This window comes from Pteropus medius, unplaced genomic scaffold (genome assembly GCF_902729225.1).
Source record: "Pteropus medius unplaced genomic scaffold, Ma_sr-lr_union100, whole genome shotgun sequence".
NCBI classification, from domain to species: Eukaryota; Metazoa; Chordata; class Mammalia; order Chiroptera; family Pteropodidae; genus Pteropus; species Pteropus medius.
The window spans coordinates 20,444,374-20,469,027 of record NW_024352785.1 but is presented as its reverse complement, the minus strand read 5'-3'; the positions used below and the strand labels follow the sequence as shown (position 1 = coordinate 20,469,027).

Here is a 24,654-nt window from a genome sequence, read left to right as displayed (position 1 = left end):
GATAATTCTGCTTTTAATCTCAGCTCCCTTTTCTCAGCTTCTAAATCACCAAATTAATAAAGGAAAAAGTCCACTCTTGTAAAACAATTTAAAATTTTCACTTCTCTATTATCCTACCCCAAATTATTCACAAGTGACTATATACAGCAAATGTGTATATGCCATCTCTGATCCCTAGATTATAAAGGGTGTCTTACTCTTCTCTAATGCCTAACAAAATACCACAGACTGGATGGATAAATAACATATTTATTTTCTCACAGTTCTGGAGGTTGGAAGTCCAAGATCAAGGTTTCATCAGGATTGGTGTCTTTTGGTGCCTTTTCCTGTCCTGTAGACAGCTGCCTTCTCATTGTGTCCTCACATGGCTTTTCTTGTGTGGTGAGCAGAAAGAGAACTGTTATCTACTCCTCTTATAAAGACACCAGTCCTATCAATGAGGGCCCCACACTTATGACCTCACTTACCTTAATTAGCTCCTTAAAGACCCTGTCTCCAAATACGGTAACATTAGGGTTTAGGACTTAAATGTATGAATTCATGGTGTTGGGTGACAGGATTCAGTCCATAACTGAGAAACCATCTTACTACTTGTATGCTCCTATAACACCAAGAACAGCATCCAACAAAATGGTAAATCTAGATTTTTGCTAACAAGGTGAGAGACCTGACTCGAGCTGGGAGAGTTATAACATTAAAATCTATTATCTTTTAATGTCTTTGTTTTGAAATTTTCAAGTTCTGTTCTGGAAAGTCCTGCACCCTGCTTGGGACTTCTAGGTCTCTGGCACAGTGGCACAGTTAAGAGGGAGGCTCCTGAAGCCCCCTGGTGGGAACTGCAGGGACAGAGGCCTGACCGAAGGGAGGGACCAGAGGATTGCTAAGCACCCTGGGTTCCCAGAGGGTATGTGGGGCAGGGCTGTCTACCAGGCACATGCAGTGGGGCCTGCTGAGGCTGAACAGGTGAGTCCCTGTTTCCCACATGCTTACCTTCTGGCAGGATTCTGAACAGTCTTTGGCAACCATCGTTGGGCCAGCAGGTGTCATAATGGAATGTGGGATCATTGGATAATAACAGCATGGCTTGGGGAACTCTGTGGGCCACTCATCTTGAATTTCCAGAGAGCCACTTTGCCACTTCGAATAATTGGACTAGATAATCTATCTTAGCATTCCTGTCCCCTTCAGAATCCATGTTGGATTCTTTTGGTGAGCATAGGGCTTATCACGATTGGGCTCCCCATTTTGTTTATTTGTAACTGCCCAATGCTTACTTGCTGGACTATATGGCTTAGCTACTGGCCACAGCAAGAATAGCCTTTAGGACATGTCTCTAGTTCTCTTATAGCTAAATGTACTACTTGTGATTCAGTCTGTCAGGCTAGATTGCTGATTTCCAGATTAGTTATCCAAACAACCAAAAGCTACCCCTTTTTGCTTTATCAGGGAGTTTTCTGGCTTCCATCTGGCAGTGGAGGAAAGAAAGTCCCTGGAGTGGGTAACTGTAAATCCAATAATAGTGCTGCTACTTTTTACTGATGTGACATGCGTTCTTCTCAAGCCCTTTCTTGTGGAGGTGGGTGGGCAGGTTAATGTTACTCTGAGCTCCAAAATCTCCACTATGCACAGGTCCAAAATCCTTGATCCAAAGCCTTGGGGTCACATGTGTTTCAAAAACCAGAATTTTTCCGTTTTTATAAAGGTAAGGTATTTACATAACACCATATAGGGGATTGGGCCAATACAGTTAATATTTCTGGAACGAAATATACAAATATGAAAATGCTATTTGGAACTATAAGTAGTTTTAATTTCACCACCAGATGAGTTCAGGTCAGCTCAGGTTTGGTAACTAAATAGATTATGAGAAAACACTTTTGCCCTCAAACCTTCTAGGATTTTTGGAATTGGAAATAAAAGGATTGTGAATATTTTTTTATATATAGGTCTTGGATATTTTTATATATATTTAGAAATATAAATACATATATTTATTTACATAAAATTTTGGATATATATCTGAAACACACAGGCCAAATTGTAAGGAAAGAGGGTTCTTACCCAGCAAGACCTGTTTGCTTAATTCTTTAGCATTGCATCTCTGTAGATAACCTTCTGAGCCAAGTTCAACTATAGATAACCTTCTGAGCCAAGTTCAAGTCTTCCCACTTCTCTCTAATGAAATACAGAGCCACTTCCTCAAATGACAGCAACTCCTGAAGAATTAGGAAATGATTACGATTCTTCTAAAGTACTGAAGTTACACATGATATCACTTACATGTGGGATATAAACCTAAAAGCAACAAATGAACAGGACAAACAGAGACTCATGGACATGGACTATAGACTACTGGTCACCAGAAGGTAGGGGGGTGGGAAAGGAGGGGGGAAGTAGATGGTTAAAGGGGGTCAAATATAGGCAGGTACGGGGAGGGTGGAGTGGGTAAAGGGGATCAAATGTATAGTAACTAAAGGAAACTGGACTTTGGGTGGTAAACACAATAGAATATATAGATGTCAAATTATAATGTACACCTGAAAATTATGTAATTGTATTAACCAACGTTACCCCAATAAACTTAATTTAAAATAAATAAACAAAGAAATAAAGTACTGAAGTTAAAGGCGATGGGCTTCTTAAGATCTTGATCTTTGGAATTATCTCCTTCATTGTATCACCAGACCCTTTGGATTTAAAAAAAAAAAACTTTTAATAAAGTACAATTTATAACATAAAAAAATTAGATGAATTTTCACAAACTGAACACACCCATGAAACCATCATCCAGATCAATAAACTAAGCATTACCAGCCCCCAAAAGTCCCTCCACCTTGTGCCCCATGCTCCATTCCAATCACTATCTCCCAACCAAAGGCATTATTTTGTCTTCAAGCAACATCAGTTAGTTTTACCTGTTTCGTACTTTATGTAAATGGCATCATTCATGTATTCTGCTGTGTCTAATTTATTTCACTTAAATTTTTGAAATTTATCCATATCGTTGAGGTAGTGGTAGACATTTGTTATGAAGATTCATGTTCCCCTAAAATTCATATATTGAAGCCCTAACTCCCTGTGTTGCTGTATTTGGAGATGGGACCTCTAAAGAAGTGATTAAAGTTAAATGAGCTCATAAGGTGGGGCCTTGATCCAATAGGATTAGTGTCCTTCTAAGAAGAGACACCAGAAAGCAAACAAGCTTTCTCATACATTCTCTCTCCCCATACATTCACTGAGGAAAGACCATATGACATAGCAGCTGTTAGTCATGTAGAGTCCTCACCAGGACTAAATAATCCAGAACAGAAATTTATTTTCTCACGGTTCTACAGGCCAGAACTCTAAGATCAAGATGTTGGAATTGGTTCATTCTGAGGCCTCTCTCCTTGGCTTGTAGATGGCTATCTTCTCCCTGTGTCTTCACATGGTTTTCCTTTTGTATAAATCTTATCCAATTTTTTTTTTATAAAGACACCAGATTAGATTGCAGTCCATCCTAGTGACCTCATTTTAACTTAAATCAACTTTTTAAAGGTCTTATCTCCAAATACGGTCAAATTCTGAGATACTGGGGTTTAGGACTTCAACATACTCATTTTGGGGGGGGGTGGATACACAACTAAACCCGTAACAGATGGAAACTGCTAAAAGACCAGACTTAGTTATTTGTTCAATAATTCAGTTTTTTACTGAAACACTTCAAGTCTTTTGGGAAAAAAATATAGGAGGTATTGTTCTGATATCAGATTAATGAAGACTATCTTAAACATATATCGTTGGTGATAAAAAATAGATCCAAAAAGTATGGTTGTTTATATCTCATTCCTGTAACAGTTTAAGGCACATATACATGACTGCCAGGGTGGCTCTCCTCCAAGTAGTCAATCTGATGGCAGCCCTGCCATCTTCAATACACAGCTTCTAAGATCCCCTGGGTTTTCTAACCTAGTCAACTGGAAGGGAATAAAAAGAGCATGAAAATGTGAGAGGGCTTTTATGGGCCAAGCCAAGAAGTGGCACACATCATCTCCACTCATATCTCATTAGTTAGAACTCAGTCACCTAACCACACTGAACGAGACAAGCTGTGAAACGTGGTCTAGCTTTGTGCCCAGGAAGAACAAAAACAAATTCCTAATAAATTGGTAGCAATCGCAACAAGACTCAAAAAGCGCTATCATAAAAGATTGATAAATTCAACTACATTAAGATTAGGGAAAGACAAAACAGGAAGCACAGCCCTTGATGATGAAAAGATGCTCAATTACATTAGTGAGAAATGCAAATTAAGCCATAATTAGATACTATTTCATAATTTATGGTTTATCAGATCTTTAAAAATCTGTCAAAACAAGTATTGATAAACATATAGAATGGCAGGAACTCTCATCTATTGCTGTTGGATGTATAAATTGTTACATATAGTGAAGTTTGGCATTCGTTCTTAAAGTTGAATGTATGCATCTCTTATTTCTAGGTCTTTCACAGGGAACTTAGAGGCACGTTGAAATGTTGTTTCGTAATAGTCACAAACTGAAGCACCTTAAAAGCTCATCAATAAAGTAGATTCATAAATTGTGGTATACTCCTGTGATGGAATACTCAGTATCAATTAATATGATTGAACAATAGCTACACAGAAATACAGATGTTTCTCAAAACACATGTGAAGTGAAAGAACAAGAGTATGATCCATTTATGTAAAATTCTAGAAAAATCAAATCTAAGTTATAGAGTGTCTAGACATAGATAGGTTGTATGTGTACATTATACGAAGGAATAATTAGCATAAAACTCATAGTGTTTGTTAACTTTTGGTGAAGAGGGTCTTACCCGAAAATTTATTTTGCCAGGAAGTCATCTTTATTTTAAAACTTATTTTAGAATTTTATGTAGTACTTTTGCTTTATACTTGCTTACAATTTACCCTCTTCTTCATTTCCATCAGCTAAGAAATGTTGACAAATGGAGAATCTATCTTGATGAAGCTACAACTGAGAATGAGTTTGAACAATGTCTAGACTCACACAGGTATTGTCAAAACTTGAATGTGAGTGGCGTAAATGTCATACATATGGCCACATTACATGAGATTTTACTTAACTGTAACCCGAGTATGTAAAAATGAGAAAATAAAACATTTATCAATGTTCATCTTATTTAAATTTTAACATAGTTTTTTAATTTCTAGTTTAGCATTTTTAGCTAAAGTAGGCAAATTAACATTTGTATTTATTTTTCCCCTTGCTTTAAATATAGTGAAAAAAGCATCAGTGATCTTGTCAAGAAAAGATATGCCTTTTCTAATCCAGTGGAATATTCTAGACTGTTGATGCCAGACTCCCCCTACCTTCACTGAATGACTGATTGCTCAGTCTACCAAGGAATGGAGGACAATGGGTCAATCCCATTGGCCAAATAAGAACGCAAAAACTTGTGCATTTCTTCCCCATTACTTTCTATCGAGGGCTAGTTTGGAACTCTTGCCTTACTGCTGTTAACAAACTGACATCAACTTTGCTAATCTATACTCTTGGTCTGACAAGTGTTTATCTTTTCAGAGAAGGCAGAAAGCCTTCCCTACACTTGCACTCTTGAGGTGGGGGCTCCTTTCTCCCAAAGCAAGTTAGTTCAGCAAGGCTTTCAGATCCGTGTCATCCCTTACTTCCTCCTTTGAGTCTCAGAAATTTGACTGAAAAAAATATTTTCAAATATTTTATAGAGGTCATTAATATCGGGAAAAGAAGTCCTTTTAATTTAGTTTTAGAGAAAGAAGTGGAGCCAAATACAAGTTCTCTGTGTTTCCGTAAGTCTTTAGGAGCTCTTTACAGTGCTGTCCAATAAACCTTCCTGTTGATGGGAACATTCTACATCTGTGCTGACCTTGAAAAGTGAGGTTTGACTGAGGAATTTATTTATTTATTCATTCATTCATTCATTTAATTAAAATAGCCTCATATGGCTAGTGGTTAGCATATTGAGTAGTGCAGCTCTTTTCTTCCTCTTGGGAGAGATGTGGCTGATTATAGCCATGTTTCATGTATCCTTTAGTTGTGCCTTCTTTATTCTGGAAAGCTGGAAGCTTGTGCATTATAGGAATAGGAGAGATTTACTTACTTATTTTTTTCAGAATAGATTTAATAGCCTGGGCTAGACCTCTGTGTACTCAAGCCCTCTTCTGCTTTTCATAGGTCCCCATCTCCCAAGGCTGTGTTAAGGGAGACTTCTCTCTCAATGGCTTATTTCTTCATCAGTGAGAAGTTTCAACTTCTTAATTTTGCTTAGGGAAATACAATTTTGCAGTCTTTTCTTCTAGCCAATTCATGACAACCAGTACAAAAATACTGATTTGGTATTTTTGAACCCAATATACAATCTAACACTAATCAATATTTTCCTCCGGCAAGGCTTAAGAGTCCTCAATTTTATGGGGTGCCACTTGCTTTCTTCTCATTCTCAATAGAACTCTTTTACTTTTATATGCTGGGTAAGAAATGGAATTGGTGGGAACAATAATAAATATAAAGAAGAAACTAGAGGGGATTTGAATGATATGACAGGGTCTAAATAGCAATTTTTAATGCAGACCTAGAGTGATGTTTCGGTTATTAGAATTTCAAATGGGTTTCTTGTATTGGTGACCTACAGTAGAATGTAGTAGCATGCTAATTTAATTTTATAAATAAATTTTAGTAATTCTTACTCCCGCACTAGCTACTAGTGAGTGGCATTTACTTTTAGTCTATGAATACCAGGTCATCTTTTCTGTATGAAACCAAGAAAGGCATTCTTAAATCATTCATGATCCATTAAATGGTCTCCAGCCTGTGGGACCACAGAGCAAAGCTACAATGTCTCCTTTCTGCCTTAACTTGATTTGGGGGAACTGAGGTATAGAGGTCTCAAGGGAAACTGGACATAACAGCCTATCATATTGTCTATTAAGTAATTCTGGATTACAGCAAGCTTACCTACAAAAAGAGGGTCCCCACAGAAAAAAGTTCAGTTCTTATTTATTAATTTTCATGAAACAATCAAACTATACATACTTGTATGACGGTTAAGTTCTGGTATTTAAATGGTAGCTTTCCTGGTTAGTCTCACATAGATATATGCTCTTTGTGAGTGCCCTGATGCTTAATAAAGCTTGTACGCCAACTGAAAGATTTCCCACATTTGTCACATCTATAGGGTCTTTCTCCATTGTGAATGACTTCATGTCGACGAAGATTTGACTTGAAACTAAAAGTTTTTCCACATTCTCTACATTCAAATAATTTCCCCTTGGTATGGGTTCTTTGATGCTGAATGAGATCTATATTCCGACCAAAGAATTCTCCACAGTCACTGCATTTGTAAGTGTTTTGTTTACTGTGAATTTGTTGATGGCTCTTAAGGGTTGAATTCCGAACAAAGGCTTTCCCACATTCAAGGCACTTATGGGGTTTTGCTCCACTATGGATTACCTGATGTCGAATAAGCGTTGAATTCTGACTAAACTTTCTTTCACATTCACTGCATTTATAAGGTTTTTCTTTGGTATGGATCCTCTTATGTTCAACAAGATATGCCATCTGACGGAAAAATTTTCCACAGTCATGACATTTATATGGCTTTTCTTGAGGGTGACACTGTTTATGGATAGTAAGAGCAGACTTCTGTTTGAAAGCTTGGCCACATATGTCACACTCAAAAGGGTCTTCTGAAGTGTGAATTCTCTGATGTCGAACAAAATTTGCCTGACGCTTAAAGACTCTTTCACATTCATTGCATTCATAAAATTTTGCATTTGTAAGAATTTGCTTATGCCTCAAAAGTAATGATCTCTGATAGAAGGGTTTTCCATATCCATCGTATTTGCCCTGCTTCTTCCTTGTTTGAGCATTCTGATCTTGAAAAAGGTAAAGGTTTTGAAGGAAGTCCTGGTTGCATTCATCACCAACAGTAGGGAGTGTAACTCTGTAAATGTCCACAAATTTGTTACATTTAAGTAATTTTTCTGAAGACGTCTTTGCCATCTTCTGCTTTATCACTGATACCTTATATGACTCTAAATCTTCAGAAATTTTCTGCTTTGGAATCAGCTTTATCATCTGGTATCTGGCTTCTGAACCTAGTGAAATAAAAAGGAAACATATAACCGACCTCTCCACTGCAGAAGAAAAAAGGGAAAAGAAGCCAATTGTTTGTGATATAAGATACTCAAATAAAGCTAAGACATGTTTACTTAGTTATATCATCATACTAAAGAGGCCAAAATTCTGATTTTTTTATAGGACTCTTAGCTTTCACAACAGAAAGAGTTCTTGATATCAATCAACTAAAAAATGAACAAGTGTGTCAGAGAACATGAGAACCAAACGAACCCAACTTACCCAACAACTTACTATGGGTATTCAGGAGTGTCACATAAATGTAGGAGAGGTAGCGTCTTATACTTTCTAGATAAGCATGTTTTTAATAATTCTGGGAGAAACAGCTCCTTAAAAATGGAGAAAGTGTAAGATAGAATAGAAAAGGAATCAGAGGGAAGTAGGTATAAAAGCTAACAGAACAGAACATTGGTTCTCTATCAGTAGTTTTACCTCTCGGGGGCCATTATTTGACAAGGGACATTTTTGGTTGTCACAACTGGATGGTGCTATTGGAACCTAATGGGTAGAGGCCAAGGATGTTGCTAAACATCCTACAATGCACAGGACAGTTCCTCCACAACAAAGAATTATCCAGCCCAAAACGTTGAAGTACTTCAATTGAGAAACCTTGGAGTAAAGGGATGTGGGAAGGGGTAGAAGCAGCAACAGGATTTAGTAAGTAGAAAAAAACAGGTACATCAAGAAATACTGAGGAATGTGGAAAACAAAAGGAATGCAGGGAAACAAGAGAAAGTAGAAAGGGTAAGTAATGAGAGTAGAATAAAGCAGTATCTAGGATGGCATAACAGCAGTCAGAAAACACCAAACCGGCTGCTTCAGGGAAGTACTTTACTGCGGTAGAAAGAGGATAAGCTTTGTAACTTGAAATCAAATACCAACTAGCAACCTACTGTGTGATAGATAGCTTAAGCTATGTGTTTCTTCATCTGGAAAATGAGGATGATGGTCAAACCTACCACCTTCAGAGGGCAGTAGGGATGAAGTGGGAGAAGATATGGGAAACACCTGGCTCAGTATCTGGGCCACAGAAGGGGCTTCATTAACGTGACTTCCCTTCCTGTTTATGATTTCCACTTGACTGGGTCTTCTCACCCACCTGGGCAAGCACTACTGGAAGACTTCCTAGTCCCAGCTCTTGGTAGATCCAGGATCCATGGGTCTTCCCACTGCTCCAGCTGACAGATCACCTCAGGTTTGGGAAATTGAAATCCTACTCATGAGAAGTAAATGGGATGTGGTGGTTAGTGAGTTACAGAGAGATGTCCTAGAGCTCAGTTTAACCTTTGGGTCTACAGTAGCAAGCAGAGATAAGGACGATAATCAAAGCGCTGGCACAATCTTTGTGAAAATTTGGCAATCTTTATTGACAGCCTGAATGATATTCACACCTTGGATGTGGTAATTTCACTCTCAGAAATACAGCCTAAGGAATAATAAGGACAAAAATTAATGTTCCAGAGATGTTCAGCAGAGTTGTAACAACGCAAAACTGATATAAACTGTATGTTAAGAGGAGAGTAATTAAAGCATAGAACATTAATCCGACAAAGGAAAAAGTATTAGGCACATGTTAAAAATCCATGTGTTCAAAGAATATTTATTAAAATAGGAAAATGTTCCTTGGATATTTTAAAGCAAAATACAAAACTCATATACAGTATGATTCAAAACTCATATAAATTATGATCCAAGTTTTGTTTTTTAAAACTACATGTATATGTGTATGTACATAAGTATATACATATATGAAAAAACTAGGAGAAAGTAAACCAAAATGTTGACAGAAATTATTTCTGGGCAATAGGCCTGCAGATGACTTTTACTTTCTTCTCTATTATTTAAAAATCATTCAGTAATATGTATATATTAAGAGACTCGAGAGTGCCCACACCCTTTAACTCCAAAATCCAGTCCTGGGAATATACCTCAGGGAATAATCAGAAAATTCATGTAAGGATTTATAGTCAGAAATATCCATTAGAACGTCATAATATAGAAAATGATAAATGCACAAGCAAACCAACAAACACAAAGCCACTAAACATTCTTAAATGAGAAAATGAATAAATATTATGGATCATACAATAGAATTACATTAAGATCATTTACTATATTTATAGGGGCTTTTAATAACAGGAAAAATGCTGATGCTATAACATTAAGGATTTTTTTTTCCAAATTTATTGATATATGATAGACAATTAGCTGCTCATATTTATATTGTACAATTCAATTAGTTTTTTTCTCAATTATAGTTGGCATACATAACGTATTTGTTTCAGTTATGTAGCATAGTGATAAGAGATCTATATAACTCACAAAGTGATCACCCCACTAAATCTAGTAACCCTTTGTCCTTACATATTATAACATTATTAACCATCTTCCCATGCTACACTCTACATCTCCGTGTTTATTCTGCAAATATCCATTTGTACTTCTTAATCCCTTTGCCTTTTCTCGCTGTCCCTTCAAACACCCCTCCCATCTAGTAGCCCTCAAAATTGTTATCTATGAGTTTATTTCCATTTTTCCATTTTTTTTTTTTGTTGTTGTTATTTTGTTCTACAGATTCCACATGTACGTGAAATCATTCAATATTTGTCTTTCTCTATCTGATCCATTTCATTCAGCATATACCTTCCAGGTCCATCAAGGCAATATCTTGTACCATCCCCTTCCTTTTAGTCTGTGTGTGTCTTTTAACTTGAAGTGAGTCTCTTGTAGGCAGCACACGCAGGGGTCTTGTTTTCTTATCCATTCAGCCACTCTTTTTGGTTAGAGCACTTAATTCTTTTCCATTTGAGGTACTTGTTGATAGGAATGTAATTATTACCATTCTTTATTCTTGTTTTTGATAAATGTTTTTTTCTTCTTAAAGAAGTCCCTCCAACATTTCCTGTAATACTGGCTTGGTGGTGATAAATTCCTTTAGCTATTTTTTTTTTTTTTTTTGTCTGGGAAGCTCTTTATCTGTCCTTCGACTCTAAATGATAGCTTTGCTGGATAAAGTATTCTTTGTTGTAGATCCTGGGTTTTCATCACGTCGAATATTTTGTGCCAATCCCTTTTGTCCTGTGTAGTTTTTTTTGAGAAGTTAGCTGCCAGTCTTATGGGTGCTCCCTTGTAGGTAACTAACTGCTTTTCTCTTGCTGCTTTTAAGATTCTCTCTTTGTATTTAACCTTTGGTATTTTAATTATGATGTGTCTTGGTGTGGGCCTCTTTGGGTTCCTCTTTCTTGGGATTCTCTGAGCTTCCTGGGGTATGTCTATTTCCTTCACTAGGTTAGGGAAGTTATCCATCATTATTTATTTAAATAGCTCTTTAATGTCTTGTTTTCCTTTGGGTACCCCTATGACACAGATATTTTTACATTTAATTGTGTCCCATGGGCTCCTTAAATTATTTATAGTCTTGGCTTCTTTTATCTTGCCATTCTGATTGAGTGTCCTTGGCTTCCCCACCCTCTATATTGGTGGTTCGATCCTCTTCTTTATCCAGTGTTTATTCCCTGTAATATACTCTTTACCTCAGAAAATGTGTTCTTCATTTCTGACTAGTTCCCTTTTACAATTTCCATTTTTATGTTTTTTATCTCTGTTAAAAGTTCTCACCGAATTCACCTACACTTTCAATAAATTCATTGAGCATCTTTATAACCAGTGTTTTGAACTCTGCATCTGTTAGATTGCTTGACTCCATTCTTCCTGGATCTCTGGTCCGTTCTTTCTTATGGTTTCTGCTTCTTTGTCTTCCCATTTTGGCTGCCTTTCTGTGACTGTTTCTATATACTAAGCAAAGCTCCTAAGTCTCCCAGTCTTATTAATGTGGCTTTGTGTAGCAGGTGTCCAGTGGCATAGTCCTGAGAGGGGTTCAGCTGCAGGTCAAGTTTAGCCCCAGCCTGTGCCCCTCCGGGGCCACCTGTTAAGATTCAGCAAGCAATCCACAGATGCTGTGATTATAGTTGCCACAAGAAACCACACCAGAAACTGAAGCCAGCTGTCACCAGTGTGAGTCTTGGCTCTGCTCAGCAAGGAGCATCTGACTTGCTGAGGACACACCTAGATGTGGCTTGGGTGGGTCTGTGAGTTGGGGGAGGCAGAGTTTCAGGGAATCCTCGGGGCAGAGCTACCTCTGTTATCCAGTTTGATGACGTCTCTACTATGGCAGTGCTGAGTCTGCACACTGGGTAGGGGGCAGGGCTCAACAGAGGAATAATGGGTACCTCAGGCACGTCTGTACAGGAGAAAGCCTTGCCTCTGGCCCTCACTCTGACAACTCAGTGTTCCCCTGTAAATCCCTGGTGCCCTCAGTGCAGCCCACCCAGCGCTGGTGCTCAGAGTGAGAAAGTCTGCTCACAGACACGGCTCCTTTAAGAGGCGTCTGCAGCTGTCAGCTGCTGCTGCCATAGCCTCTGTCCTACTCTGTCCCACCAGCCACTCAGGACCGGGCCGCCTTGCATCTTCACCCCCTCCTACCTTCTACAGTTATAGGGTTATTTCTTATTTCTCTCGTTAGTTGTAGTGCTTCTGTTCATCTTGATCCCAGGTGACTTTTCTTGCTGTTTGCTCCGTGTTTGTCACAACTTTGATTGGGTCGCAAAAGGGACGAACAGAGCCTCTGCCATCGACACCATTTTTTCCCGTCTCAACATTAAGTTTTAAAGGGATTACAGAAGTATACAAATATGCTCAGCTACATTTTTTTTAAAAGCATAAGGAAAGAAAAATCAAAAGGAAATATTCCAACGGTGTTACCTTTGAATGTTTTCTTCTTCCGAAGCTTCATGCTTTCCAATACCTTCCATGTATTCAAATATGCTCTTAGAATTTTTAATGGGAAAAGAAATATTAACAAATCCAAAGGTAAGTCAACGATCTCATGACAGACTTTGTGCCAACAGTGTCAGTGTGGGGGTCTACAATATTTGATATGTGGTCCTAGAAAGAAAACTATCCAGGAAACTCCTACAGTGGGACACAGCATTGGAATAAGATAAAAGGCTGGCTCCTGGGAAGACGAAAGCAGTGAAGGTTCAAAAATGAAGTCGGTTAAGACACAACTAGTGATGTTGCAAACAAAGAAGAAACCCATTTCCAGAGAAAACAAATAAGATTTTCAAGAGAACAAAAAGCTAGCCTTGGGAATCCAAATCAGCCACAATATTTTCAACTCCAAGAGGTCTTATAGATGTGGAAGAGGCCAGTGGGGGTGAGGAATAAACTCTAAAACAAAAGGAAATTATCCCTCCTCCACAATCCTCTATCTGAAAACCTTGAGGCCAGATGTGTTTCAAGATTCATAATTTTCTCAAGATTTTAGAAAGGTGCCTTGGTGTGTCATTTTCTATTATATACCACCCCTAACCCAACAGGGTTTGGAGCTGTACTTTTAATCAAACACACTGAGATTTCTGATGCAAAAAAACCAAACCAAAACAAAACAAATATGAAGACCAAATGGGAAAAATAAGGATGATAAGTTTCCTGTAAGATGAAATCAGGTTTTGCCACCAATGACTTCCAGATGGGTCTTCTAGCCAAACGAGTTATGAAAACACTTCTGGTTTTCAGAGCTTTTTCTGATTTTGGAATTGCAGAAAAGGGATTAAGGACTAGACACTCAAAGCACTCAAAGTCAAATTTTTAAGCAGAGTCATTACCCAATAAGATCATGTTTCTGTAATTCTCCAGCATCACATCTCTGTAGAGGTCCTTTTGAGTCCAGTCAAGTTTGTTCCACTCTTCTCTGGTGAAGTACATAGCCACATCCTCAAAGGACAGCATCTCCTGAAAACACAGCGACTAATTATAGTTTCAATTCTGACAATAACTTTGGAAGCTATTACCATTATTCTATGGGTCAGATTTGATGAGGTAAAGTGACTTAGCCAAGCTCATTCAATTAATAAGTAGATTCAGGGAGGGATCAACTCCAGTCTTCTCACCCCGAGGCAGGCACATTCTTTCTTCTATACTAGAGTTGACAAATTTTTTCTCTAGAGGGCCAGATGGTACATATTTTAAGCTTCTCAGGCCATTTGGTCTCTGCTGCAATTATTCAGCCCTGCTGCTGCAGCAGAAAATAAAGCCATTGGAGGACAGGTAAGAGAATGGGTATGGCTGTGTTCCAATAAAACTTTACTATCAGGTCAATATCAGCTTGCTGACCCCTGCTCTATACAATACTAACTTTTATAAATAATATGTTTCTTCTGCCCAGGTCCTCATAGGGAAGAGGTGGCAAACACAAATAAGGTTACTGAGGATAGCTTTGTATGCCCACTAGTCACAAAGAAATGGAGAAGCTTCCCGGAAAGCAACAAGGCCTGCAGAAGTATGCAGGGGCTGGCTATGCTGGGGAAGAGGAAGATAGGGGGAAGGGTTATTGGAATCCAGAAAGTTGTTGGAGAGGGTACAAAACTGGAGGCAGGCCCTTGGAGGAATGCAGCCACTGATGGTAAATGTAAAGGTCAGTCTCCCAGGGCACAGCCCAAAGTGGGGAAAGGTAGAGAGTATATCCAGAGAGATAAAGTGTTCATCACAATGTATGCAGTAGAAGTTTCCATTTGCAACTGTGTGTTCACCTCATGCGGGCCGAGAATGGAAGGTGTCTCATTCATATGCTATTGCAGCCCTTGGAGCAGAGGCCTGGTTGTCTACCAGCATACTCTCTTCTCTTACAAGGCATTGTGTGGGTTCAGGGAGTATTTTTACAAAACAAGGGTGCTTGGCACCAGGGACCAGGGAATCCCACCCCCATCCTGAGAAGCTTCCTGTAGCTCCTTCTGGAGTAGACATTGGAATCTCCCAAATTACATGGCCTCTCTCTCTTCCCTACCAAACCTGCCTTCCTCCAGCCCTCTCTCTCACCACCATCCTGAAAATCTCTCCTTTTACTGTCTCAACCTGACCAATTTAGCCATCTGCATTCTCTGCATCTACATAAAGGATAACAAGCATTAGAGGACAAAATGGTTTAACCTCCCATGGAGTTATCTCTGTATATTTAATTTTACAGTTGGGTCCGTAATGATTCCCAACAACTCTTGCTCTCATATTCCTAACCAGTGGTACTCTACATCTTTATCACTCTTGTTTCTTCAAAAAACATTTACTGAGCACCAATAAGTTGTTAGCCTTCATGCTATAGGCAAGTAAAAATAAAGGTTACAGCTCCTGCTTAGGTCACACAATACAGCTACTCAGGCTGTGCACTGCTCAACTCTGAGGAAACCATTCATAGCTGGGTGAATAGGGCTTCCTAGAGTTGCTAAGTGCACAACTGTACAACCCCATAGCAGCTCTGGTCCCTGCCTCAGGGAGTGAATGGTCCATAGGAGGAAGATGGAGAAATCAACATGGTAACAATCCAGTGGTCAATGCCCCGTGGGAGGTAATCAGAGGGGGCTGTGTAGACAGGTAGCTCACTTTCCCTTTCAGAAGGCAATGGCAGTTATGACCAGATAATAGCCCTGGGCATATGCCCTTTAACTCCTCTCACACTCCCCACCACCTCCTCCAGACAGTACCTACATTTTTACTCATCCTTCTTCTTCTTCCTCAGGATGCCCTTCTTTTAATCCCTCCTCCTCTGCCTTTGATTCCATTCTCTGCTGTCTCCTCCAAGGTCTGAATCCAATGAGTCTTTCTTTTCTATACCTTTACCTTCTTTCCCCTTGTGATATTGTGATTTACAGTAAAAAAAAAAAAAAAGTTTATCTGGTCTTTGTATATTTGCCCTGTTTCTAGCACAGAGCTCCTAAAACCCTTAGAATTTCCTAAATAACAGAAAATGAGCATTATCTAGTAATATCTGGTCTTTTGTCCTCAGTTTCTGAGATAGCTCCAGAGCCATAAAAGTGAAGAAATGTTTTATTACCTATAATAAATCTCTTCCAACATATGAGTTTGCGTTAATGAGGTGACCTTTGGAAAGTCCATAAAAATGGGAGCTGGCTTCCAGAAGAACCATCATGAGATTAGAGGGTAAGAACTTTCGGCTCCCTCCCAACCCCAACTAAGAGGAAGAGAGAGGAGCTGAAGATGGAACCTACCACCAAGGCCAATGATTTAATCAATCAAACCTATGCATTGAACCTCCATAAAAACTGAAAACTTGGTTGCACAGAGGTGCTGGGAATGGCATGCCTAGAGAGAAAATGGAAGCTCTGTATCTCTGTCCACTTATCTTGGCCTATGCATCTCTTCTATCTGACTGTTCCTGAGTTAGATCCTTTTATAATAAACTCATAATCCAGTAAGTAAACTGTTTTCCTGAGTTCTTTGAGCCACTGCAGCAAATTAATGGAACCTAAGGAGAGGGTCGTGGGAACCTCCAACTTATAGCCAGTCTTTCAGAAGCACAGGTGACCAACTACACTTGTGATTGGTATCTAAGAAGGGCAGTCTTGTGGGACTGAGGCCCTAACCTGTAGGATCCTAAGTTAAGTCCAGGCAGAGAGCATCGGAATTGAATTACATTGCAAGGCACTTAGCTGGTGTCATGAACTACTTGATAGATGGAAAAACCCTGCGTCTGGTATCAGAAGTGAAGTGAAGTGTGAAAGTAGAGAAACACAGGAGTGTTTTTTCCTAAACATTCATTCCTCTACTAACTCCCTCCCCTTAGCCAGCAAAACTGCTAAAATCTCTCCTATTGTTAAAAAGATGTTTCTCGTGCCTTCCTTCCCCTCTGGTTTCTACTCTCTCTCGTTCCCTTACTGGACTACCTTCTGTAAAGAAAACTGCACACTCACTTCCAATCACTCCACAACTCAGCACCTGGATTAGGCCTCTATAGCTCCTCTGAAACCATTCTTTTAAGCCACCACCCTCTCCCCCCGTGAGGGCCTAGTTGGAAACACAGGGAAGAGTAATGTAGTTAATGTAGGAAGTCAGAGGATTTCATAGAGAATATGATTTTTGAGTTGAGTCTTAAAATATAAATAAGTGAGTTTGCCTGTGGAGGAAGAGAACAGGAAATATAAAGAAATGGAAGAATGGAATAACATTGCACATTCTCTGGCTGTGGGGGAAGGCTGGAGATGAAGCCGAGAAGGCAGGCAGAGCTTCATAACATGCAGACACGCCGAAGCAATATGGTCCATCTGCTGCAACTCCAACTCCCTCCCTCCTGATCAAGACTGTTCTTTCAAAATTGTTGCAATGGCGTCCCAGCTTGTCTCCTTACTTTCAAACTCAACTTCTTATAATTACCCATCATAATGTTACAAATTCATTAGCTAAGTTTCCATTATACCCTTAAATACTAATAGATCTGAATTTCTTTCTGTGTTAAAAGAACTTACATATGTACCTCTCCAAACATCTTGTAAATTCCTTCAGTTAAGAGTTTATCTCCTAGCACCAAGTATGGTATCTGGTATACAGCAGGTACACAGTAATTTTTACTGATAGAAACAATGAACAACTATGGTAACAATAGCTAAATATACAGAGTGATTAAAATGTAACTAGATACTAAGCAAAGTACTCCACGTATGTATGTACATTATTTCATTTAATCCTCACAACTCTATGCTATAGGTACTACTATTATCTTATTTTACAGATAAGGAAACTGGCCCAGAGAACCTATGTAACTTGCTGAAAGTAATACACCTAAAACGGAACACGGATTTGAACCTGTCTGAACTCCAGAGTTTAAGATCTTTACCTCACCTTCCAAGAAGGAAAAATCCCCAAATTGATAAACATGGCTCAACCATAAAAAAGGAGTTAAAGCCATGTTAATGAGGCTATAATGAGGAAGTGGAGGAGGAACCCAGCTCACCTTCCACGGGGCTGTCAGGAACACAGCTTCCATGGCCTGATCTCTGAGATGGGGCAGGATCCCAGCTACCAGGCTAGGCTGAAGGGAAAAAAAAGATAACCAGTAAGGCCAGACCAAAGTTGAACCTCACTCCCTAGGCAACTCTGGGACAAGGAATTCCAACAGGGCCAACAAACCTCAGCTGTTTGGTGCTGGACTATGTGATAAAATGAAAGGAGCCACTAGAATAGTCTTTTTAGTAATTTCTGAAGCTGATCAATTTCCAAAGCAATATCTAAAAGAATCTATGGCCTTGTTCTCCCCTTCTCCCTAGATTATGTTCTGTATTCATTGAGAGACTGAATACATAAAGGAATAAAAAGAGATAAAAACAGCACTCTGACCTGCAACCTGAAGCAACTAGGCCAAAACTCAAACTACAACCAATGCTGCAATATGCCCTAAATCAGGACTCGGTCAATAACTGCAAACTTATCGCTAATATTTAGCCTCCAATTTAGGACCAACAGAGAAAGCTAAACATGCTCCCTAGTATCCTACCAGCTAGGATGTTCTGATTCTATTAATCTAATGTGCTCCGGCTTTCCCAAGATGACAAATTCCAAACTGAGCATATTTCAGCTTTCCCTTTTTACCACTATAAAGCTTTCCCTTTCCTCCCTTGGAGACTCTGCAATACACAAGTGATGGTGGCTGACTCCCTTGCTTATAGCAGGTTCTGAATGAAAAGTGTTTGTTCTTTGGGTGGTCTTCATTTATTTCTATATCATACAGAATCAGCTCAGGGAGTGTAAAAATGATTTTAGGGCAGTAATCTGAGACTTTAGGCTACCTATTATATACAAGGAGGTAATTATTGTCAAAAGAAATTCAGCTTTACTTGCTATGAATTTTTTATTGTGTGAAAAACAAACTGCAAACAAGGAGATCTCAAAACTCATAAGCATTAAGAAGCTTGGCTCTAGGCAGTTTAAAGTATGTGAAGGGTAGCAGAATGCACCACCCCCAAATATGTCCCTTTGGAATATTATTTTGAGCTGCAGGCACTTGAAAAATAGTAAATGTAGAAAGAGCCTTTCTATGAACTCCCCTTATCTGCCTAAAGACAGATCCTCCAAAAGGACTAAAAATTGTCTTAAGTCCCTTCCAGGGAGTTTCATCAACCAGGGAAGATTGACTCTTGTCACAGGAGATAAGAATAGAAGTCAACAGTACACCCAAATTTTGTCACAAACTATCAGACCTCTTATCTCTTCTTCTAAGGGCCCCTTCGTCTTTTACTCTCCTCTAAGAGGCATACACCCTCCCACCCCTTTCCCTATTAAGACGGTATTTAGGCCTGAATTCTAAGCCAAGCCCGGAGTTGCTCACTTTTCCCTGGTTATCTCTCATATATACATGAGGTATAAATGTTAATAATCTTATTTTTCTCTTAATCTTCTATTGCAGGGGTGTTAGTGAAGAACTCAGAAGGGTTGAGAGAAAATTATTTTTCTTCCCCTTACACACAAATGAGGAAGCACCTTTTTTCCACTGTGATTGGTTATTAGAGACTTATATTCCTTTAGAGTAGCAGTGCTGTACAAGCTTACTTCTTCGCAGCGGAATGGCTAGGAAGATGCAAGGTCACCACACAAGAAAGCTTAACTTTCATTTCAGGACCAAGTCAGTATTTGCTGGAAATTAGCTATTTAAGTTCGGGTTCCCCAGCTATGAATGGTTGGCCTAGGGTTATATCCAAACTGTGGCCTCCAATTTAGCTTTTCTTTAACATATAAATTCAATATTGTTACTCTCCAGGAGTACACGTGATGGGATGCACATGATTTTAATTTTTCTTGTGCTTTTCTGGCTACCGGTGAACCTTGCTTTTTCTGTAAGTGCATGTTTAAGAAAGTCTCACACAGTTCATGTTCCCTAAAAACATTGTGTGAAAAGACACTCTGCCTCTTAAGCAGGAAAGGGCTCCAAAAAAACGTCCTGATAATGGCCCCAACATTGAGGAAAGGACGGGTATATTATCTACTGTGAATACTATACATCTGGAACTCAGAATCTAAAATGCCACTTCACAATCATGTGAACCCCTCAAATTTTTAATCGTATCTCGTTTTCTCCTATAACAAAACCAAACAATAGTATCAACCAGGCAATCAAGAATCGGATTCTTCTTCCTTAATGCTGAAGACGTGACAGCGCGTAACATATTCAAAAGCTGGCGTCTTCGGAAAGACACTCTGTAAACGTCCTGTGACTTCCCCTGAACGCCAGAAAGCGCGGGGGCGACTCCCGAGCCCTGACACCTTTCGTGTCGGAGCTACTGTGGCTTCCGTACGGCATGCACCCCTCTCATCACACTAGCTTCTTTCTCCCCAAACCTGCTTGGCGCCTGCTCCGAGAAGTCTTAACTGTCCACTTGCAGCGACCATGTGGGCTGGTCTCCCCTCTCCAGGTTCCCAGCCAGCCCGAGTGAGTGCTTACGCCCCTTGCCAACCCCCACCTTAGGCAGCTAAAACGGAAGTTTCCCCCGCCTTTCCCCCGCCCACTAGCGCTCACGAGCAGAGCGTCCCCGCCAGTGTACCTTCTAGGAAGCACGGAGGCTTCGCAACTCTATGGTTGTGCCTCATCCTCGTTACAGGTACCTGGTGTGAACTCTAGAGTAGAGGACCCCAACGCCCAGGCCACCGACTAATATAGTCTGTGTCTTGTTACGACCCCGGGGCAGGGTAGCAGGAGGTGAGCAGTGAATGAGCCAGTGAAGCTTGTATTTGCAGCCACTCCCCAGTGCTAGCATCACTGCCTCAGCTCCGCCTCAGATCATCAGGCATTAGATTCTCATAGGACCACGGGTCCCTGGGGCCAAAAAGGTTAGGAACCGCTGCTATAAGCAAGTTTCTATTGCTACTCTTTAAGCTCACTGATCTTTTCAGATATTGTTGGGGTTTTTTTAATCTCCGGAAGCTCCATTTATTTATTTTTATTACCTTGTATTTTTTCTGTTCATTGTTTTATTTTAAATCCTTGAACACATTCATATTGTTTTAAAATCCTTGTCTCCTACTTGTATAATTTCTGTCATTTCTGGATGTTCCTATTGACTATTTTCCTGGTTTTGGATTATATTTTTCTGCTTATTTACATTCCTATTAATTTTTTTACTGGCTGCTAGACACTATAAACTTTATATTGAGTGTTAAGAGTTTGTTGTCTTCCTTTAAAAAGTATGGAACTATATGATCCAGAAATTTCATATCTGGATAAATACTCCAAAAAACTGAAAGCAATGTACGCCCATGTTCATAATAATATTGCTTACAATAGCCAAAAGGTAAAAGCAACCCAAGTGCCCATGGACAGATGACTGTACAACAAAGAAAGAAATTCTGACACATGCTACGACATGAATGAAACTTGAGGTCACTATGCTAAATAAAATAATCCAGACACAAAAGGATAAATATGGTATGGTTCCACTTGTATGAGATACCTTGAGTAGTCAAATTCATAGACTCAGAAAGTAGATGGGTGGTTGCTAGGGGCTGAGGGGAGGGGAAAATGGAGAATATTTAATGCATACAGAGTTTCAGAAGGGGAAGACAAAGAGACTTCTGGAGATGGAGAGGGGTGATGATTGCCCAACAATGTGAATGTACTGAATGCCACTGAATTGTACAACTGTACACTTAAAATAACTTAAAAGCTAACTTTTATGTTATGTATATTTTACCACAATAAATTTTTTAAAAAATATTTTTTCTCTGGCAGACAGTTTAAATTACTTTCAGATCAGCTTCATTCTTTAAAGGCTTGTTTGAAGCTTTGTAAGGGTGAGTGCCCCAAGAAGAGTATGATCTTGGCTTAAGCGTAAACAGATCTTGAAGTATTCTATGGCTAGTTTAGTACTTTTACTAAGGCGTTATCCTTAGGATCTCTACTGAATTCTTCGGGCGTTCAGTGAGAATTCTCCATTATGACTGGTCAGGACATGAACATCTCCCAGCTCTGTGTGAGCTCTGAGAATTATTCAACTTACAGCTTCCCATTCAGTCTTTGCCAGCCATTGAGTCAGCCAGGAACAGCCTCAAGAGGACCCCTTGTGCAGATTTCTAGAACTCTTTCTCTGTGTAGCTTTCAGTTCTCCCAGCTACCTCTGCCTCATTGAACTGCAATCTATCTCCTCATCTCAGAGAGCCTGCTATGGTCTCTTTGAGTTCTCCTCCTCTGCACTATAGTCTATAAAGTGCTTCCAGTTAGAAAGCAAGGAAAATTATAGGCCTTACCTCATCTGTTTCTTTTTTCTCAGGGATCGCAGTTCTGCACTGCCTGTTGTCCAAGGTCTGAAAACATTTTGCTTCATATAGTCTGTCTATATGGACATCATTAGAAATATTTCTCCATTCTCAGATTAAAAATAAATTTGTACTTTTTTTGGTTTCCTTTTATTTTGTCCTTTCTTCTTCTTCTTCTTCCTCCTCTCCCTCCTTATCCTTCCTCTCCTTCTCCTCCCCCCAACCTCCTCCTCTTCCTCCACTTCCTCCTCTGCTCTGCTTCTGCTGCTTCTCTGTTTTCTGTCTCTACTTCTTGTTTTGCTCCTTCTGTCAGCTCTGCTTCTGTCTTCACTTGCTTCTATTCTCGCATTTATAGTTTGCTTCTGTTTCTGTCAGCTTCTGCTTTCTGTTCTACTTCTGCTCCTGCTCCTACTTCTACTTCTGCCCCTGCTGCTTCTGCTTTTGTTGCTTCTGTTTCCAGTTCTGCTCCTGCTGCTTCTGCTTCTTTCATATATACTACCCTGATCCATTTGGAATTTAACCTAGTATTTGGTGAAAGTTGTGGATTTAAATTTAACCTTTTCTCAAAGGTTATCCAATAGTGGAAATACCATTTGTTTAAATGGCCTGTCTTTCCCACTGACATAAGATGCCTTTTTTTTTTTTTTTTTTTTTTTGCTAAGAGGCAACCTTGTTGACCTCTACAGATTTAGTATGACCTTGTCAGCTTACAATCCCTTATTTTTTATTTTTTACGCCTACAGCACCTGGTCTTCCTAGGTAGTCTCCCATCCACATACTAAGCAGGCCCGCCCCTGCTTAGCTTCCAAGATCAGATGGGATCGGGCTTGTTCGGGGTGGCATGGCCACAGACAAGATGCCTTTTTTATCATACACTAAATCTTCACACATTCTTGTACCCATATCTGGACTTTCCATTCTGTTCCATTTGACATTCTATCTCTTCATATGCCAATATCACAGTTTTAATTAAAAAGACTTTATAGTATGTTTCTATAAATGGTAGAAAAATTTATTTGCTCTTTTTCAGCATTTTTATTATTGTTATTGTTTGCTTGTTTTTCCACATGACCTTTAGAATTAATAAATACAGCTGCAGAAAAGTACTTGTATTGGTATCATGCTAAAATTATAAATTAACAGGGATAATTGACACCTTTATGACACTTAGAATAAATATCTAAGAATAAATATCTTTTCATTTGTTTAAGTGTACTTTTTTCATTGAGGAGTGTTTTAAATTTTGCCTCATAAAATTTTTTCACATTTCTTGATAAATTATTTCCTAGAATTTTATCATTTTTGTTGCTATTATAAATGAAGTCTTCTCATTTATAAATTTTCAAATAAGAATCTTGTATATATGAAGGTTATTGATTTTTGTATGTTAATTTTATAACTTGCTACATTACTGAGTTCTTTTGTTTTGGACTTTTTCTTTAAATTCTCTTGAGTTTTCTGTGTACATAATAGATCCAGTTTTCTTTTTCCTTTTAGAATTTTAGGCTTCTAGTTGCCTTTTCCTATCTAACTGTATTATATAATAACTCCTATGTAATATTAAAGGATCATAACAATAATCATCATCCTGCATTGTGTTCAACTTTAGTAGACTTGCTACTAGTAGCTTCCCTTTAAATAAAATGGTGGCTTTGAAATGCTGTGTGTGAGTTTTTTCTTTTTCTTTCTTTCTTTCTTTCTTTCTTTCTTTCTTTCTTTCTTTCTTTTCTTTCTTCTTTCTTCTTTCTTCTTTCTTTCTTTCTTCCTTTCTTTCTTTCTTTCTTTCTTTCTTTTCTTTCTTTCTTTTCTTTCTTTCTTTCTTTCTTGCTTGCTTGCTTGCTATGTTAAAGAAGTATCTATCAATGCCCATTTAATGAGCTTTGTAAAAAATCAATAATAGGTGTTGATTTTTATAAATGCCATTTTAATATCTATAGAAGTAATCGTTTTTTTCTCCTTAGACATATTAATAGATTTGCTAATATTGAACTATTCTTGGAGCTCTGGAATAAACTCCATTCGATCATGATGTATTTTTAAATGCGATGTTGAAATCTGTTGGCTAATATGTTTTTAATACTTGTACATTGATATTCATAACTTAAAATGATGTATAGTTCTATTTTTATTCAATTTTATAGTTGTTTAAAATATGAAACTTTCTTTTTATCCCCCATTATTAAGTTTAAGAAATATTGGGATGATCAAATCTTTACAAATTTTAGAATTTTGCGCTGAAAGCATTTGAATCTAGATTTTTTTTTTCCAGCATTCTTTATTTCTTCTCCAAGGAAATTGCTCTGTTTAGACTTTCTTTACTGTGGCCACTTTTGGTAAATCATATTTGTATAGAAAATTATACATTTCATCTAAGTTTTTAAAATTCGTGTTAATGGAGTTAAGGAAATTA

At 38.7% G+C, this 24,654-nt stretch overlaps 1 protein-coding gene and 1 pseudogene across 3 annotated transcripts; both read right to left on the bottom strand.

Moving 5' to 3' along the window:
• Positions 1-6,998: 6,998 nt before the first annotated feature.
• Positions 6,999-20,688, bottom strand: ZNF789 (zinc finger protein 789). Of its 3 annotated transcripts, none has more exons than XM_039848631.1 (5): positions 20,334-20,475; positions 17,956-18,033; positions 13,823-13,949; positions 9,256-9,369; positions 6,999-8,116 (listed from the first exon to the last, which is right to left on the bottom strand). In XM_039848631.1, exons 1-5 carry the CDS (start codon positions 20,382-20,384, stop codon positions 7,104-7,106), a joined length of 1,383 nt encoding a protein of 460 aa, XP_039704565.1. In that variant the 5' UTR covers positions 20,385-20,475; the 3' UTR covers positions 6,999-7,103. The 3 variants fall into 3 exon arrangements, with proteins under 3 accessions (XP_039704565.1, XP_039704567.1, XP_039704566.1); XM_039848633.1 differs by lacking the exon at positions 20,334-20,475 and adding an exon at positions 20,537-20,688 and having other exon boundaries at positions 7,000-8,116; XM_039848632.1 differs by lacking the exon at positions 17,956-18,033 and having other exon boundaries at positions 7,000-8,116.
• Positions 20,689-22,978: 2,290 nt separating this feature from the next.
• LOC120590998 (uncharacterized) lies at positions 22,979-23,097 on the bottom strand (annotated as a pseudogene).
• Positions 23,098-24,654: the final 1,557 nt, after the last annotated feature.

What these genes read in the sequence shown, in the direction of transcription:
- ZNF789 (XM_039848631.1), bottom strand. Translation starts at nt 20,384, where the DNA reads ATGGTCGCTGCAAGTGGACAGTTAAGACTTCTCGGAGCAGGCGCCAAG. An exon ending in TCGGAGCAGGCGCCAAGCAG is followed by an intron (nt 18,034 to 20,333) that starts GTTTGGGGAGAA and finishes TTTTCCCTTCAG; the next exon opens with CCTAGCCTGGTAGCTGGGAT. An exon ending in CAGAAACATGATCTTATTGG is followed by an intron (nt 9,370 to 13,822) that starts GTAATGACTCTG and finishes TCTCATGAGTAG; the next exon opens with GATTTCAATTTCCCAAACCT.